Source organism: Gymnoscopelus braueri (assembly GCF_963280865.1).
Source record: "Gymnoscopelus braueri genome assembly, chromosome: 12".
Classification (NCBI taxonomy): Eukaryota; Metazoa; Chordata; class Actinopteri; order Myctophiformes; family Myctophidae; genus Gymnoscopelus; species Gymnoscopelus braueri.
This window is the reverse complement of record NC_137614.1, coordinates 6152189-6172409: the sequence shown is the minus strand read 5'-3', so window position 1 is coordinate 6172409 and position 20221 is coordinate 6152189. Positions and strand designations below refer to the sequence as shown.

General features: G+C 40.5%; 1 protein-coding gene across 1 annotated transcript in view; it reads left to right on the top strand.

Moving 5' to 3' along the window:
- The window catches only part of LOC308097465 (sodium- and chloride-dependent taurine transporter-like), a gene marked incomplete at its 5' end in the record, with an annotated part of 50635 nt that overhangs the window by 4714 nt on the left and 25700 nt on the right, over positions 1-20221 (top strand). Inside the window, 3 exon segments of the mRNA XM_080445228.1 lie at positions 8316-8550; positions 12586-12718; positions 15956-16090. Coding sequence (XP_080301354.1) covers positions 8316-8550; positions 12586-12718; positions 15956-16090 — 503 coding nt within the window.

The following is a 20221-nucleotide window of genomic DNA, read 5'->3' as shown; positions in this document are numbered from 1 at the left end:
AGACATAAGGTGCATGCGGTTAGACATAAGGTACATAAGGTTATAGGTAGTATGTACATGAGGTTAGACATAAGGTGCTTAGTTTTTGTCTAGTTTTAGTAGACTAAATATCATAAGATTTTAGTCGACTAAATCAACAGTTGATTTAGTTGACTAAAATGTATTCTGGCGGTGCCTTTATGGCGTCGTACTGGTTGATTTTACACTTGGTTGCATGCTGAAAATAGACGATCTACAAGCTCACAGTTGTGAGCTTGTAGATCTGCTATTTTCAGAGCGCAACACCCGAGGGCAACCAAGCATAAAATGACTTGTCTTAGTTCTACTTCTCTAGTCCCTCCCTAACATTTTAGTCTAGTTTTTATTTGTTGACGGAATTGTCAATATATTTAGTCTTAGTTTTAGTCATCATGGCTTCCGTTTTTATTTCGTTTTTATTTAGTTTTGGTCAGTGATAAAAGGTAGTCGACGAAAATTTTTCGTCATAGTTTTAGTCGATGAAATAAACACTGCTCACAAGGTTAACTTTCTAAAGTCTGTGTCCACTGTCCAGCAGCCTGAACACAGGCTCACTTAGAGCCGTAACTCTGTGTGAGAGAACAAAAAATCCACCTGTTTTGCCGGTTGACCTTGACTCATTTGCCACTCCCCATATCAGCAGGATATCATTTTCACTCATTGTGGTGGTGAGGGGCTGTGTGTGTGTGTGTGTGTGTGTGTGTGTGTGTGTGTGTGTGTGTGTGGGGGGGGGGGGGGGGGGGGGGGTGGGAGCGCGTCATGTGAGTACCAGAGCCAGAGATTCATACCAGTGATGAGACACACTTACAGTAGTTTGATGCCAGTTTTAAATAAAGCACCACCACCTCGCTCACTACATACAGTAAAAACTCCTCAGCGTTCATTTATCCAGGGTGTTGTGACTGCCAGTGTCCTCATCACCAATTGACTCTAATTAATGAACCATGACCACTGGACTCTGGTTACCGATGATTGACATCTGGAAATCTCCCAGTTGGGGAGATTGGAACCCAGTTAAACCCTCCAACTTTGCTGTAAAAAAAGAATTAACACAGCTTCTACCTGGAAACTGTTAGACCGCTGAACCCTTAAAGCCACAATAAATGCGCTTTCGCAGTTGCCTACTGCGCTTTAAAAAAATAGTATGTCATGCTGCCATGTTATCTGTTCCGATAAAAGATGGATGCTACTGTTTTTAATATGCTGCTCAGTTTTACTTCATTGCACTTTAGGATTTTACGCTTAGGATTTTATGCTTATTAGTTTTTTATTGTACACTGCTGGTCCTGAGTACGATTTTCGTTTCATGTGAAAACATGTAAATGACAAAGTGAACCTTGAACCTTGTATGATGTTTTGGGGCGTCACGTTCTGAGTTTATAGATCAGCTGTTTTAGCTATTGTTTTTGTTGGAACATTTTTTGTTAAAGATATTTTGGGGGGCCTTTTCTGCCTTTACTGATAGGATAGTGGGCTGACAGGAAATGGGGAGAGAGATGTGGGGGGATGACACACAGCAAAGGTTGTCGGGATCGGGAGTCGAACCCTCGACGCGCGGTCAAGCTGGATTACCAGCGTATGTGGTATCATGCGCCTGGACTTCTATAGGCCAGCGGGCGCCCCTGTTGGAACATTTTTGACAAGTTTCGCATCACGTTGCGACACGTTGTGAGCTTGTAGATCATCCATCTTCACCGTTTCTTGAAAGCGTATATACATATTATATGTCGTCTCTGTCGGGTGGATGGGTTCTGACCCACTATTTGGGAATCGGTGATCTCTATATACGGTGCATCACTGCTGGTAAAAAGACTGTCTGAGTGACAGCTGATGACAAGCCTGTGGAAACCCCCCCCCACCAACTGGTTGGGCGGGTGGGGGGGGTCCGCTCTGGGGTCCTCTGGTTGGCACACGCCAACTTCAAATGGGGGGGCCGAAACTAGCAGGGAACAGCTGAATACAAGCCCCCCCCCCCCCCCCCCCCCCCCCCCCCCCCCCCCCGGGCTGGGATGATGGCACCATATCTACAGCAGCTGACCATGTTCTCTATCATCCAAGAGCCCGTTCTAGTTAGTGCAATGGCTAACCATTTGTACCCCCCCCCCCTATATTCTAGGGGGGAACATTAGCCAAAATCTGATATTTTTTGGCAAAGGAAAAAAAGGCAGTCCAAGTACAGAGACGACTCATGTCCAGTTAAGTCTAGAGGGTTTCAATGGTCAAAAAGTTATAAAAAAGCAGTTATTATGCCATGGGTAACTTGGTTACTAGTTACATACTAGTTGCATACATGTATGCTATTCAAACTATGTAAATGTTCTCATTTAGCTATTAGTTTTAAACTACTCCACTCAACAAGCTGGTCAGGTTACTTTGGCCTCACACCTATACGACTCACCTAACCCCTGATCATTATGCTAGGGTGGGATGGATCAGGGTACTAGAGGACAGAGTGCAGTGCATGAGATTGCCTTGTAGATCTGCTATTTATCACCTGAAAATGTGTGCAAATCTTGGATACATTTATATTTATGATTAAATAAAACATTTTCAACTCAAATCTTTGCTCAAATCCGCAGTCAAAGACGTATCATTTTGTCTTGACTGTCTTGAAAGTTTGAGAACCAGCGTTCTGTAAAATGTAAATAGTAACTAGAAAAAGTGCTCCTCAGAGCACAGGTCTCCGCCAGGTCGGGTATTGTGGGCCAGCAATGATCGGAATTCGCCAATCAGCATGGAATATGAAAAATCGGACGGATCCGTCTTGATCACTTGACTATAGCGTAATGTGTACTGATGTGCGTGATGTTTGGACAAAATTTGTGGGAGTAATATTTTTTTTTGGCAAAAAGCTTCCTCATGGTGCCGCTATAATAGGGTAATATTAAAAAGGTGACATTTTTTCCTCAACGTAGTGCGACTGTGCGTGCAAAGTTTCACCGCAATCGGACGCTGCGTTCATGATTTGTGGCATTTTGTTCAAAACGGGCCACTCCTGCAAACTTTAGATGTCAATCTTAGCCAATAAGGATGGAATTAGAAAAATCGAACAGATCCGTCTTGATCACATGACTATAGAGATCATGTGTACCGATTTGCGTGAAATTTGCGTGAAAGGAGCAATATCAAATAATGTGTTTTACATCAGTCGGCCTCCTGGTGGCCCCCTTTCGGCCTGGAGAAGTCAACTGTTAGACATGGTGAGACATAGCTTAACTTTATGTAGTCTACTTTTTGACCATCCGTAATCCATTTAATGTTAGGTAATAATGAGACGGTGTTGTATTCAAGGCCGTCTGTCCCTCTGCCCACAGCATCTGACTGTGACAAAGGGAACGGAGAGAGAGAGAGGACGGCAAAACCGGCCTATCGCGGGCTGCCATTGTCGTCCCCGACCTTTTAAAGGGCTAGACTACTTTGGTAGAGGTTTGGGTTGTGTAGTTAACTTGCCATGATGTAACTCCAAAGGTGTGAAAGAAATCTAAAAATAATTGCTCCATTGACTAGAAATTGATATTTCAAAAAATGGTCCTCATTGACTTACATTGTTCAGTAGAGGCTCTTTTAGCCCGTAAATGAACGTAAACAAAGCTGATTCCAGCAATATAGAACATCACCAAACCCGTTACTGTTTTTAATTTTTATATAGATGTCAACTTCCTATTGATTTGACCATTTGAAGATCAGGATCCAGATCCGTGGATCCAATCCGGGTTTTCTTCCTAATAGAATTAGCAAAATCAACAGGAAGTAGACATTTTTATTAAAAAAACTAACTCTACTGGGTTTGGTGATGTTTTATATTGTCCGAATCAGCGTTGTTTGCGTTCGTTTAGGGGCTAAGAGAGGGACTTTGAGAGCTGTTCTACCGTACAAAGTAAGTCAATGAGGAGCATATTTCTATTCCTAGTCAATGGAGCAAGTTTTTTTTTAATTCCTTGCACACCTTTGGAGTTGCATCATGGCAAGGGAAACTACACAACCCAAACCTCTACCAAAGCGCGGTCTAGCCCTTTAAGCATTTTCTTTTATCGCACCCGTAGGTCGAGCCTGACTCTCTTCAGCCAACAGGCCACTTAATCGCAAACATGCTCACGTGCGGCACGCATACGTGTGCTCATTCACGCATGGACGGACGGACTGACTGACTGACTCGCCCCGGCAGTTTGGTCAGTTGGAATGTGGGAACGAGGGGGCCCGGGGTTTGGGGGATGGCGGGGGTTAGTGGGTGGACTTGACGTAGGTGACGCTGGTTTAAAAATACTCTGGGAGAAGTGGAGGCGGACAGGGGGGATTTCTGTGTCCGGGGGGTTTGGACCAAAGTCACGTCTAAAAATAGCATACAAACACTAAGGTCATTTATTGGAGAAGTTTAGCAGAGTTAACACGCTCTGGCAGAGGCTCCCTGCTTTGAAATCAGAGCTTGCGTCCCAGTTTTAGTATCATCTACTGTACGTTGATGATTATTATTACGCTAGTGACTGGTTTTGAATTCTTTGGACTGTAAATCAAGTGCAGAAGGCTAGTGGTCGGGGCTCGCTTGGCAGGGGGTGTTTGCTTTTGTAAACCCGTTTCTCTCCGTTTGCCCTATTCAATATAGCAGTGGTTTTCAACCAGTGGTCCGGGGACCACCAGTGGTCCTTGAGGGAGTACCAGGGGGTCTTTATTAACAGTTTGCAAATAGTACGGTGGTCCGATTCTACAATGATGCTAAAAGGATAACACAAAAAGCCCTGTGTTTGTTTCCATTGTGGTCCTGTGTATTCAATTCATCAAGACAGGACATTTAAAGACAATAATATACTGTAATACAGGGGTCTTCAACGTTTTCAGGTCAAGGACCCCCTAGCTGAGACAGGGATGAAGCAGGGACCCCCTACTCTATATTGTATAAAATTGTGTTTCAGATTAAAGTATTTTTTTCACTTAGACTGCTCTTTTTCCCCTCTACACCTATTCACCTGTTTCCTAGGCTGTGTGTGCATCACTTCCTGTCGATCTCATTGGATATCATTGGTCATCTGACCAGTTTCATTGGATTTCATTGGATCAAATCGACAGGAAGTGATGCACACACAGCCTAGGAAACAGGTGAATAGCCTCTTTGCCAAAAATAGCCGATCTACAAGCTCTCAACGCCTAGCAGCGCGAGGCGTTGAGAGCTCCTCAGAAAAGGGATGCTAGGGTTCAAGTGGTTAAGGTAAAAGAAAATATCATATCACACAAAGATTTGGCGGACCCCCTGCAGTAACTCTGAGGACCCCCTATGGGTCCCGGACTGCTGTAATATACAAGACATCATCAACATTAGTAGCAATAAACGTATATGTACAGTAAACAGTTGGGTGGGTGGGGGGGGGGTGTCATTTCTGGTGTTAAGCTTAGATGACTTTTCTAGGACCAGTTTACAAATTGCAGACAGGTGCTCTTTCTTGGCGGTTTTGAAGGAGGGTATAGGGGGAGTCACACTTTTTGATGTCTGGTGGTACGGCATTCCACATGTTGGTGGCATAGCAGTATAGAACAACTTTAACCCCATGTTTGTGCCGAATCTGGGTTGAACAAAATCAGTGGAGCTCCCTCTGGTGTGTTTGATTGATTGATTGAATATTTTATTAGGCAAAAAAAATTAAAACGGCACAATTACATTTAAAATACTTTGACTAAAAGGTCCGTCCAAAAAAGTCCTTGCGGTCTTGTTTCCATTGAGGTGCCCGTGTGTGTCTCTTACGTTATGGAAGTAGAGTAGTCTGACAGGTACATGGGCGGCTGACTGGTCCCTTGAGTATCTTGTAGACCAGGCCCTTTGCAAGTTGCTGTACTCTGTCCTCTACCCGGAGCCATCCCACCCTGGCATAACCCGTTCAATATGGGAATGCATTTACTGTGTCATTTTAGATTTTTAGCTACATGTATAACCATTATTGTATACTTTGGGCTATTCAAAAATAGCAGATCTACAAGCTCATAGTGCCGCGCTATGAGCACATTTTTTTCTTTATCATGAAAATTTGTGCAAATCTTTGAATATGTATGTTTTTAAAGTAAACATTTATAACTCAAATATTTGCTTCAGGCGGATTCTACAAATGTCTTCTAAATCCTAACAGTTGTCAAGGACCACCCAAAAATGTTCTGCGGACCCTCCCATCTCAAAATATTTTGTTCCAGTGGCCCCCGAGAAACAAAGATTTGAGTTGCAACCATTTTCACGATGAAAAAAAACAGATCTACAAGCTCAATCTTAAAATGACACGGATGCATTCCCGGATTGAAAGGGTTAATGAGCAGGGGGGTTAGGTGAGTTCTAGGTGTGAGGCCAAGTAGTAACCTGACCGGCTTGCAGATCTGGGCTGTGATTATGGGCGAAACATTTTCCAAAAGTTTCCACAACAGCCAAAAATAGGAGATCTATACAAGCTATACAAGGTTATTTTTAAGCACATAAAATAGGCTTAAGTGTTAAGCACTCGATGTGTTCTAATGTGACAAAAACGTGACGACACATTGACAGAACGGATTCATTAAGTTATCGTTGCCGTCGGGCAGAAACCTCTTATCTCCATTATTTTATTTTTTTCCGTAAATTAGTAAAATAAAGTTTTGCTACTTTTGAATTTGAATCTTGAAAGTAACAGTTTTGGAGGTTTCCACCCGACAGAGAGGTTATACTTTGTTGACCGGGGTCCCCCAGGGGTCTATACTTGGGGCCCCTCACTTTCTACACCACTTTCTACTTGTTTGCCTGATTCTGATTTTCTGTTAGGCGAATGATGGCCTATGGTGCCACGATGCCCAGAATAGGGACGCTTCACACTGGAAAATAAAGGCGCCAACTGATACCAAAAGTGGTTCTTCAGAATGATGCCATTTTTGGTTCAAGAAAGAACCAAGGTTTTTTAAAGGTTTCATTACATCAAATTTTTATTCTTCGATTTTTTTCTGGTTTTTGTTTTGTTTTCTGACCTCAATTACACACAAAAAACCTGAACTTTGAACATTCAGTGGATTTTCTGTGGTCTGGGGTTTTCGGAATTATTAGGCTCAGAAAAGTGTTGTGATTTGCCTGTGGACTTAGACGTCACAGTCCATTAATCCCGCCCCCTCTCCTCCCTAGTACTGAAAAAGTACTAACATGTTTGAAAATAGCAGATCTACAAGCTCACAACGCTATTTCAAATAGCCTATGTATAAAATAGGGATACAGTGGTTAATGTATGTCTTATAATATAATAATTTATATCTGCAAAGTAACTAGTAACTCAAGTTTTCAAATAATTGTATTGGCACAATATTTGCCTCTGACGCAGAGGAGTAGAAGTAAAAGTATTGCAAATCTGAAACACTCCAGTAAAGTAAAAGTACCTCAAAATTGTACTTAACACATTGATTGCCAAGATATTAAACATAGTTTTCTATCCCCATGCCGGCGTATAATTACCTCCAATCCGATGATATTTGAAACGCCGTGGAACCGACATTGTGTACAAAAAAACACGAAAAGGGTTCCTGTGATAGGCGGAAGGATCTGTGTATCCATGGGAACGACAAGTTTCCAACCGCGATCCGCCATTTTGGAGCTTTGGTCCGCTGAAAACAGGTAGTTTTCAATGAAAAAAAAAGAAACTGAGTTAGGGCGCGCTCCCACCAAGAGTTGGCTGGCCGCTGTTTGCAGAATCTGCCAATGCATTGTCAATGCAAATGCGTTGATTCACGCAAGAGCAGATTTTTCCGCTAGTCGCGCAGACCTTGCGTTTATCTGCTCTCCGCGACTAAGCATAAAAGTGCTGGAGGCAGGAGCCGATTTTCTCCCTCTGTCCAATCGGGTGAGTGGAAGGCGGACTGTCTCAAGACTCAGGAAGCAACATGGTGCTCAAGGCAGCAGGCAGTGGGTCCTGAAAGTGAGTGACAGGCGCGACACTCCCGTTTTTTAGAATCCGCTGGCTGCAAAAAACTGTGGCCGCGCACAACCTGCGTTTAACAGCGGCCAGCCAACTCTTGGTGGGAGCGCGCCCTTACACAGTTTTTCTGAAAATCCCATCATTGGGGCGGGTGGAAGTGACGTTTTTTGGAATGATGTCACATCCACATTTTCTTCTCTGAGAGACGATCGATCATTCCAAAGCTGTGTTAGGTCGCCCCTTGTGGAATTTTCCCCCAAAAATGAAAGAACGCATATATTCGATCTAGGCAATCAATGTGTTAAGCACGCTACTTGAGTAAATGTACTCGGTTACTTTCCACCTCTGTTAACAACACGGTGTGTGTATTCCTCCATCTTTTTTTCTTCCCTCCAGGCATCGGCTACGCCTCCATCATGATCGTGTCTCTCCTCAACATCTACTACATAGTGATCCTGGCCTGGGCGCTCTACTACCTGATCCAGTGCTTTCAGCCGGAGCTGCCCTGGTCCAAGTGCAACCAGCCCTGGAACACGCCGCGCTGCGTGGAGGACACCGTACGCAAGAACAAAACGCTCTGGCTGGCGGCCAACGTCACCAACTTTACCTCCCCCGTTACTGAGTTCTGGGAGTGAGTATTATTACTCTTATTACTTTACCTCCCCCGTTACCGAGTTCTGGGAGTGAGTATTATTACTCTTATTACTTTACCTCCCCCGTTACCGAGTTCTGGGAGTGAGTATTACTCTTATTACCGTACTTTACCTAACCCGTTACCGAGTTCTGGGAGTGAGTATTACTCTTATTACTTTACCTCCCTCGTTAAAGAGTTCTGGGAGAGAGTATACTCGCCCACCACCACAGCTGGGCTAAATACATTCCTTTTTCGAACATGGAATATAATTTATGGATGATGTTAAAATAACTTTGGCGCTGTTTTTTATCAAATTTTTCCCTTTTATTTCCATTGTCTTGATAAATGAATGAAAGAAAAAAAATTCAAAAATTGTCAGCAGTGAATGCCATCTCCTTTCTATGGGAAAAGTGAGTACCTCCCCTTGAGGTCATTTTAAGGCAGTGGTTCTCAACGTTTTCAGGCCACGATCCCCCAAAAATAATCATATTTGAACTGGGGACCCCCCATTTAGTTTGACTCCGTTCCACAGATAAATATTGTGAAAATAGCAGATCTACAAGCTCACAACGCCTCGCAATGCGAGCCGTTGTGAGCTTGTAGATCGGCTATTTTCACAATTTGGCCAATGTTTTATAGTATAGTTTGATTACTTTTGTTGCAGTAATGGTATTTTTGTTTCATTTTTTTGTTTCGTTTTTTGTTTAAGGTATTAAAAAGGTCTTACAAGTCCTTAAATTGTCACTTCACTATCACCAGGGGGACCCCCCCCCCAAAATCATGTGGGGACCCCCCTGAGGGTCCCGACCCACAGGTTGAGAACCACTGTTTTAAGGGATGGTGTTATTCCACACTTTGGTGGCAGTGCAGTAGAACATTTTTTCCCCATGTTTGTTCTATAGATGGGTGGTACCAGAGCATTGTTGTCGCCCCCTCTAGTATTGTGGACATAGTATACATGCACACGCACACACACACACACACACACACACACACACACACACACACACACACACACACACACACACCCCACACACACACACACACACACACACACACACACACACACACACACACACACACACACACACACACACACACACACACACACACACATGCATGAACTCATGCAAGTATATCCTACATACATACTGTACATGTATTGTGTACACACACACACACACACACACACACACACACACACACACACACACACACACACAAAGCAGCCGTAATGCCCTTGTACCTTGCATGCCTCAGTGTGTTTGAACAATGTCAATGTTTCTCTGGCACTGGGTTCTGTTTGGTTCCACATACTGTAGAAGAATATACATTTTTAGGCCAAAGGTCACCTGTATAAGCAGTAGTCCACCTTATAGAGGGAGTGATATTTGACTAGTTCCTAAATGTGGACATGAATAATTATTTTAAAAGATTTCCACAAAATTCACAAATGTTCATGAAACAATGAGAAACCTAAAAATAATCAAAGAAAATCCCTACATTTAGAAAACAAGTAGTGAAAATAGCGCGCCGCGTTGTGAGCTTGCTTGTAGATCAGCTATTTTCACTAGTTTGGTCCCCGGGCAAACAGCTGATTTCTCGTTTGGGTTTTGAGCAGAAAAGTATGGGAACCACTGGACAGTAGCGTCCCCAGGAATTACATTTAGGGCAGGTGAGATTTTTTGCATGGGAATCACACAGGTCAATTAAATCATGATCCATATACAGTATATTCTTAAGGGTTTGCCGATGTCATCTCGCAGTACGTTTGCATTTGACAGGAAGTAATTAAAACTTTTAGAATTTGTTTTTGGTATCTATTGTCAAGTTTGTCCTCATTATGACCAGGGAAATGCTCTAAAAGTTTGAAAAACATATTTTTCATCACATTATTTCTTTAACAACCAAAAAACATTTTGTTTTTGCCAAACATTCTCATAATATTACAGTGTATCTCCAGTTCACCACATTGTCTTTCAAACCAAAGCTAAAACTGCCAACATAAGTGGCAAATGGCTTCGTAGCCACAGATAGATAGATATGTATTAAATATTTAAGAGGTGTTGATGATGATTGTGTGATGACACTGTTTTCTGTCCAAAATGCATAATTTTCACCCCAAAAATAATGAAGATAGCTGCTCTATGATCCAGGTTCATATATTAATCATATGATGAAGTACAGTATATAGAACAAATCCACAGAAACATTATATCTCTGCTGTTCGGCCGGAACCAGCTAAATCCAAAATGGTAATTGTTCAGGAAATGAAAAACAAAATATCAATTTTTCAGAAAATGAAGAAAACCTTATATTTTTTAAACAAAGCAATACTGCCTCATCAAACTTGGTATTGTGACTTTATATATTATCAGATACTTGCATGTGTCATTATATTATCACCACTTTACCCAAATCAAGCTCAAGTGGAGTTAGGAGTTTTGTCCAAACACAAATCCAGCGCAAGTGGAGTTAGGAGGTTTTGTCCATCATTGATAAGAACAGCTGGCAATGGATCTCAAAGCTCACAACACATCACAACGCATTGTGAGCTTGGAGATCAGCTATTTATGGTGAGCGCCATCCTCATATACTAAGTATAGATCAAGCTGAATTCTGTACTTAAACAACTTTTATTTTAGCATGCATTGTAAACAACCATGGATCTAACTGTTACCACTGTTGTTCTTCTACAGTTGAGTGCAACAAACAATTCTGCCTCAATACTCAATCATGTATTTAACAAAAGTAATCATGGCACACCAACAATAAATAAATGGCATATAAATACAAAATACATTCATGAAAAATAGAATCTGTAGCCTATCAAATCTGTAGCCTACTGCACTAACAATAACAACCACAGTTGAATTTACCTATCATATACCTATCAACATTTTATTATCACACTGTTGTGTGTTGTGTTGTGTTGCGTTGCGTGTGTGTGGTGGATGTTTCTTAGTGCTTTAGATTGTCATAAAAGCTGTGAAAGTCTTTTGGCATGATCTCCTTGAGCTCTTGGAGATGTTTGAAACAAACTCCTGCACACACTCATTCTCTGTCCATTAACATTTAAAAAGAAAACACGAGCAGATGACCTTTGTGAAGACACCCTTCTCCTCTTTACTGGGGTGAAATCTATCAAACCTTGCACATACATTCTCTTCTCTTCCCAGTTTATGTTCTCCCAAAAGCATTGAAAAATCTTCTCCCTGTCTGCCTCATACAGAGCAGAGCTTCTCTGAGAGCCTGAGAGGAGGGGGGAGTTGTTTGTTTTTGACGGACAGTTTGAGGGTCCAATGGAGTTAGGAGTTTTCGTCAGAGGAGCTTTTTAATACTTTTCATGTTATTATAAAAAAAAATTACACAGATGTAGAGGGGGTTCAATAGCGTTGATTTATGAAAAAAAAAAACTGAAAATGGAGTTAGCTGGTCCCGGCTGGACACTGACGATATACTCTACTTAGTTGACTGGGGTCCCCCAGGGCTCTAGTCTAGGAGGCCACCCTCCTTATTTTCACTCTACGCTAAATGTCCTCACCGAATATCGCTGATCCACAAGCCCACACGTGAGCCATTTTTGTACAACAAAGGGGCGTGGCTTAACCACTTTACTTAGTTGATCGGGGTCCCAAAGAGTGGGTCGGGTCGCGGACCAAATTCTTTTCGTTTTTTGTTTCCTAGATTTTTTTCTCAATATCATTTTTTTAAGTTAACCCCCCCCCCCCCAGAATAGGGTCACTAGGTGTGGTTAAGTGGTTGATCATGTGGTTAAGTGTTTTAATCCATTTTTTTAATGATATACTTTGTTGAGTCAAAACATGTTAAGACAAAACCTCATAGTTCATTTAAAAAATAAAAATAAATCACGTTTTATGTTCCTGTTGTTAACCTTGTGTGCATATAGTAACTATACCTATACTATCACCTATACATAGAAAGGGGATAAACTAAAATACACTTAAATTCATTTCATTCATCTATCAATTGTTTTAACCATAAGCGGTCGGGTTGTTCCTCTCTCCACAGACGTAACGTCCTGAGCATCTCCAATGGGATCGACGACATCGGGCCAATCAAGTGGGACCTGGCCCTGTGTCTCCTGGCAGTTTGGATCATCTGCTTCTTCTGTATCTGGAAGGGAGTCAAAACTACCGGGAAAGTGAGTCCTTATATCATGTCATTTATACACCAAACACACAAGCCTGTTGTTTTTGTTGCCTGGGTTGCCGTTGGTTTTGGCCCCTTTAACCCATTTAGACCGGGAACGCATCTGTGTCATTTTAAGATTTCTTTGGCTATTCAAAAAATAGCAGATCTACAAGCTATGAGCTATGAGCTTGTAGATCTGCTTTTTTTTTTATAGTGAAAATTTGTGCAAATCTGTGAATATTCTTTTTTTAAAGCGAACATTTTTAACTCCGATCTTTGCTTCTGGGGGTCCCTGGAACAAAATATTTTGAGATGGGGGGGGGTCCGCGGCTAAATACATATCATTTTGGGGGTCCTTGACATGGAAAAGTTGAAGTTGGAGGAGATTTAGAAACATTTTTTAGATATGTATTTGGCTGCGGACCCCCACCTCAAAATATGTTGTTCCAGGGACCCCCCCCCCCCCCCAGAAGCAAAGATTTGAGTTACAAATGTTTGCTTAAAAAAAAGATTTGCACACATTTTCGAGATTTTTCAAAAAATAGCGGATCTACAACAACTTGTATCTGCTATTTTTGAATAGTCAAAGAAATCTAAAATGACACAGATGCGTTCCCGGATAGATTGGGTTAATACATACTGACAAGACACTGATGAAATGCTGATGATTCTTTGAAAAAAAAAAAAAGTTTAATTAGTTTGATTTAAAGCCTACTGGCTGGTTCTCGCATAGTGTGTTTGGCTGTTAAGGTTTTTTGGCCAGACTCGCTGTCGACACGAACACGAGCAACCCCTCTCTACCCTCTCTTCTGTCTGCGTTTAGTTATAGCAACAGTGGTGAAAAAAGTACTCAATTAAGTATCAACAAGTACAAGTATCAATACTGCAATGTAGATACACTCTGTTACTCTGTAGAAGTCCGGAATTAAACATTTTCTTGAGTGAAAGTACTAAAGTATTGGCATCAAAATGTGCTTAAAAGTGCCAAAGGTAAAAGTACTCGTTATGCTGAATGTCCCATTTCACAAGTTTTCCTAAAAAATATTTTGAAAATAGCAGATCTACAAGCTCACGCGACGCATTGTGAGCTTGTAGATCGGCTATTTTTGAATGGCCGAAATGTATATCGGGCTGAAGTGGGTAATTATACGTTTTGTAATAATAATCAAAATCTACAAAGTAATTAGTAACTCAAGTTTTCAAATAATACTAGTGGAGTAAAAAGTACAATAGTTGTCTCTGAGATGTAGTGGAGTAAAAGTACTGAACATTGGAAACACTCCAGTCAAGTAAAAGTATCTCAAAATTGCACTTAAGTACAGTAATTGAGTAAATGTACTTAGCTACTTGTTTCCGCCACTGGTTAGCAACGTCTCCGAGCCAAAGGGAAGGGCCGCTTCCTCTGTGGCCTGTTCAGAAATCAAGTGGTTGAACTGCTTTGGAAAAAGACCTATTTCAGGGCAGCGTGGGTAGAGAGAGGCCACCAAAGGTCCCCGGTTCTGCGTCGGAAGTGTCCCTGAGCAAGACACTTAACCCATTAAGACCTGGAACGCAGCATGCGTGTCATTTTTTAGATTTCTATGGCTATCTAAAAATAGCAGATATACAAGCTTCCGAGTGCCGTGCTAGTTGTAGATCTGCTATTTTTTTTGAAAAATCTTGAAAATTTATTTTTTAAAGCGAACATTTGTAACTCAAATCTTTGCTTCTGGGGGTCCCTGGAACTAAATATTTTACAAATGTTTGCTTAAACAAATATATATATATTTTCACCCATTTTAACAATTTATTTTTCAAAAATAGCAGATATACAAGCTCATAGCGCGGCACTCGGTGCCGCGCTATGAGCTTGTATATCTGCTATTTTTCAATAGCCAAAGATCATCTAAAATGACACAGATGCGTTCCCGGTCTTAATGGATTAACCCCGTACTGCTCCCCGAGCGCCGTACTAATACCGCCCACCCCCACTCCTCCTAATAATAGTTTTTCCATGGGTAAATGCAGAGGACTAATTCCATGTTATGTTTACAGTGACACAAATGCATCAAGGGGGGTGGGATCCAAAATTGTTCTATCATTATTATATCATTCCATATTTAAAGGAGTAGTTCACCCCAAAAAAAGTACTTATTTTCTATCAATTACACACCCCATGAAGCCTTGAATTCATGGAGATTTTTAATTTTTTTGTCGCATTTCTGAGCCAATGATTAATAGGAGACTTCAGTAGGAGACTTTGAGTTTCCTACCCGGAGACTCCACCGGTCATCAAATTATTGCTTTAGGAATGTGACAAAAACAAAAAAAGAATTCAATGCTTCATGGGGTGTGTAATTGATAGAAAATAAGTAATCTTTTGGGTGAATTACTCCTTTAATCCCTAACTGCTCCCCGAGCGCCGTACTAATAGCGCCCGCCCACTACTCCTGATAATAGTTATAGGATGGGTAAATGATGCAGAAGACTCATTTCATGTACTGTATGTTTACACAGTGACACAAATGCACCAAGGAGGTGGGATCCAAATCGTTATATTATTATTATTATTATATTATTCCATACTTAAACTCAGGGCATTGTTGTTAAAGCTGCAATCTGTACGTTTTAAGCCCTGCACTTTCAACACGGCGTCTCTATTTTTGGGACCGTGGCATTAGAAGTGAAAATGTCCAAAAAATGTAATCCCTGTCCCATAGCAAAAAACAAATTGATGATCTACAAACTCACAAAGTGTCACATTACAACATGCTGTTGGCTTGTAGATCTGCTATTTAAAAAAAATACTATCCGTCCATTGCAGTTAGAACTGCAGAGTCACCCCCCATCTAATTGTAATCTGAAGACTCACCTCTTCAGACACCTCTTCAGACAGGCACTTGCCCCAGCCGTGGCGACCTTGCAGGCTTATGCAAAAGGTTAAAATGTCATTTAGAAGGCATGTTATGTATTGTAGACGTATGCCAGCTTCATTTGTTGACCTGGCATCCTATAGTGTGTGTATAGTTTCAATGTACAGATTATAGATTTTTGTAATACTGTTTAGACTGTTTTGATGATGGGTTCTTGGTTTACATGTGATCCTAGATTACTATTTCTATGCATTTGATGTATTACCTTGTATTTACCTTGTTTACTGTAAATCGCTCTGGATTAAGAGCCTAAAATTGTAAATTGTCCCAAGTCACAATAGTTCTGGGTTCTTTGTGTCTTGACACACGTGTTGTCCTGTCCTGTCTCCGTCCAGGTGGTTTACATAACGGCAACCTTCCCGTTTGTCATGCTGATTGTGTTACTGGTGCGAGGGGTGACCCTGCCGGGCGCAGCTGAAGGCATCAAATTCTACCTGTATCCTAACTTGACCCGCCTCGAGGATCCAGAGGTAATGTATTATATCTGCCTACCGCCTGACAAACACAACACCATCCACACCAGTGGTCCTCAACCTCCCCCCCTCCCCCCAAATCATATTTGAACTGGGGACCCCCCACCCTGATAAGCACTAGAGGCACTAGTGCTTATCAGGCACTCAACGGGCCTGAAAATTAAGGCCCGGCCCTAACTGGGCCCTAACTGGGCCGAACAATTACCATAATGTTAGTCCAGAAAACCCGGGAAAAAATTTATACATATATATGTGTATGTGTATATGTATATGTGTGTGTAAAGTGTATATATTTTTATACTTTCTTTTTCATGGAACCCGAGGCCTGGCCTGCCTGACTAATTAGCATGCAATTTCGTCCCGGCCCGAAAACGCCGGGTCGGGTTCGGGCCGAATTTGAGAACTGTAATAAGCACTTGGAATTGTAGGAGTTGAGGCATTACATTTAGTTTAGATAAATATTGTGAAAATAGCAGATCACTACTGTACTCAAGTACAGTTTTGAGGTACTTTTACTTTGCAAGAGTATTTCCAATTGTCTGTACTCTTACTTCTACTCCACTACACCTCAGAGGCAAATATTGTACTTCTACTATACTACAATTATTTGAAAACTTTAGTTACTAGTTGCTTTGCAGATTTAAATGATTACATTATAAAACATACATTAACCACTTTAGCCCTATTTTATACCGAGGCTATTTGAAAATAGCCGATCTAGAAGCTCGATGCGACGCGTTGTGAGCTTGTAGATCGGCTATTTTCAAACATTTTAGTGCTTTTACTTTTGGTACTTTTAAGTACATTTGGATACCAATACTTTTGTACTTTTACTCAAGTAAATTTTTAATTCCGGACTTTTACCCGTAACAGAGTACTTCTACATTGCAGTATTGATACTTTTACTTAAGTAAAACATTTGAGTACTTTTTCCACCACTGCCATTGATGATCTTCTTATTCTATCGATTACTTTGTTGAAGCTGAAACTTTTATATTGTTGTTGTCGGGCAGAAACCTTGTATCTCCATATGTAAACTTGTTGTGTTTTTTGTGTAAATGAACGCTCTACTTGATCATACATACAGTAGCTGATCGTCTACTTTTGCTATTTTTGAATTTGAATCCAGTTTCCACCCGACAAAAACGTTATCAACAAATTTGATTCAAATGTATTTTTTTAATAGACTCGATTAGTCCGATTAACCACTCAAGACCTATATATTTTATACTTCGTCATATGACGGTGTCGTGCAAAAATAGCCAATCGACAAGCTCATAACTCGTCATGGTGTCATGACTCATTGTGAGCTTGTGAATCTGCTATTTATTTATTTGTATCAATTATTTCATTATTAACCCATTCAATCCGGGAACGCATCCGTGTCATTTTAAGATTTCTTTGGCTATTCAAAAATAGCAGATCTACAAGCTCATAGCGCGGCACCGAGCTTGTAGATCTGCTATTTTAGAAAACTAATGAATTCTTTAGCAAATGTTTTAATTTTTTTTTTTTAAAGCGGACATTTGTAACTCGAACCTTTGCTTCTGGGGCGTCCCTGGAACTAAATATTTTTTACAAATGTTCGCTTTAAAGAAATATATATCGTAAGATCTGCAAAAATCTTTACGTTTAAAACTCATTGCCTGCCAAGAATGATTTCAGATTTTTTGCAGTTGTCTGCCAGAGATTTTTCATTGAAAAAACAAAAAGTACTCAGGAGCCGAGATACATAATTTTAGTTTTAAGTTAACAAGGAAGTGGATAGGAGTCTAGATCTTCGAAAAATCATATCTCCTTGGTCTTTGGGTCAATTTCTTTTTTCTTCTAAAAACGCATATGCGTTATTGGCAGGCAATGAGTTAAAAAAAAATAGCAGATCTACAAGCTGCCGCGCTATGAGCTTGTATATCTGCTATTTTTGAATAGCCAAATGAAATCTTAGAATGACACAAATGATGCTTTCCCGGTCCTAAAGGACAACTTAGTTTTTTTTACAACGAGGGTTATTTTATTAGTTTGTAATGATTATAATTAAAAGATGAGTGTTAAAAAAAAACTGTGGGGGGCGGGGGCATTCGGTCCATTGGTAAATAGTCATGAACGCAGCAGCCTCACGGAAATCGGAGGGTGCGTTCATGACTATTTACCAATAATGGACCAAATGGAATCTGTTAATTATTATCATTACAAACTAATAAAAGAACCCTTGTTGTAAAAAAAACTAAGTTGTCCTTTAAAGGGTTAAACTGGATCTTTAAAAAAAAAAAAAAAAAATCAATAAAAGAATTATAGATGAATTCAATGGGTTTGGTTGACTGTAGCACCTCTACACTGTGCTGTGAAAGAAGTGTTGTTGCATCTTCCGTTAGTGGCTCTGAGGCAGTATAAAGCTCAATGACCCAGCTACTCTGAGGGCTATTTTTAGACGCTGTGAAATCCCATTATTGTCTGTGTCACACTTTGACCCATTGAACCTAGACATAATGGCCGTGTCATCCAAGATTAAAAAAAAGTTTGACACATTTGGTACTGTACTTAAGTACAATTTCAGGGTAGCTAATTTTACTTCACTTGAGTATTTCCATGTCTTGATACTTTATACTTCTGCTACACTACAGAGGTAAATGTTGTACTTTTTACTCCACTACATTTATTTTTGCAGCTTTAGTTGCTGATTACCTCTCAGATTTAGATTATTAATAATTAATCAAATTAATAATCAAAAATCTTCTAAATATTTGGCCATGTGAAAATAGCAGATCTACAAGCTGTGCGCTTGTAGATCGGATATTTAAAATTTGCCTCTTATGTTATTTAACAATTTGGCCAATATATATATAAATTTGTATTAAAAAGGTCTTAAAAGTCATTACATTTCCACTTCACTGTTATTTGGGGACCACCCCCCCAAAAAAATCATGTGGGGACCTCCCTGGGGGTCCCGGCCCACTGGTTGAGAACCACTGCTCTACACTCGCCCTCTGTTCCCTGTCTGTAGCAATCAGTAGGGCTGTCACAATTATGAAATTATACGTGACGATGAATTGTCGCACACATAATTGTGTTTTTGTCCTTGAACACTTGGACTTAATTATGAATAAAAATCACATTTCTGTTTGGCTTTGAGGTTTTGAAGTTGCACAGGGCAGATATGACAACCTACATATACAAAGAAATGACTGGCATATTTAATAACTTTATACTTGTAAAAATAAACAAATTCATATGTATTTGGCCGAATGGCCGCAGACCCTCATCTGAAAATATATATTTTTTGCCATGATCCATAAATGAAGATTTGTCAAAAATGTAACTGTCAGTTCGAGCTACGCACTTGTAAAAAAACGTCCTCAGGCATGTAGATGGCCTATGAACAGCATCTGCGAGCAGACATAAATAGGTTCTTTATGGGACATGAATTGTTCCTAGACGCTAGTTGCTTACAAAAACATAGCTCTCTCTCGCTCTCGCTCTCTCGCTCTCTCTCTCTCTTTCTCTTTCTCTTCCCCCCTCCCCCCTGTCAGATAGTCCCCAATGCATTCCGTTGAAATATTGATTGTTTTAAAGTAATGAGCGTTAATTAGGCTTCATGGAGTACAAGTGGTTCAATAATTCCACAACATCAAGTGGTTTTTCTGTCCAATTACATTCTGCTTAAGACCTCAAGGGTCCCAATAAGCATCATATGAATAGAAGCTGCAATGTTATATAATGATATAATTTATGTTTTGTGTGTATGTAGGCATTGGCCTTAATTAACTAGCTTTCCACTTTGCAAAGTGTTTTTTCCCCTCCTTCTTATTGCTGTGCACTGCTGATTAGCCTTTTAATCTTGCTGTTTTCCCTCTGCCAGCCCTATCGCTTTTGCATTTGATTAACTAGACATGGAAAGCCCATGATGACATTTCCAAAGTCGTGAATCAAATGTTGAATCCCAAATGTCATTGCACAAATGTAATATAATCTAGTCTGTAATGGACTGTGGCAGAAGTCAAAACATGCACAACCTTTTGCAAAATGGAGACGTGCAAAAAAAGATCAAAGTCTCAATGGCACTAAATAAAGAATAAATAAACCAAAATAATTACTGTTACCCAGGAGTGGAAGTAGTAATCAGTTGTTTTA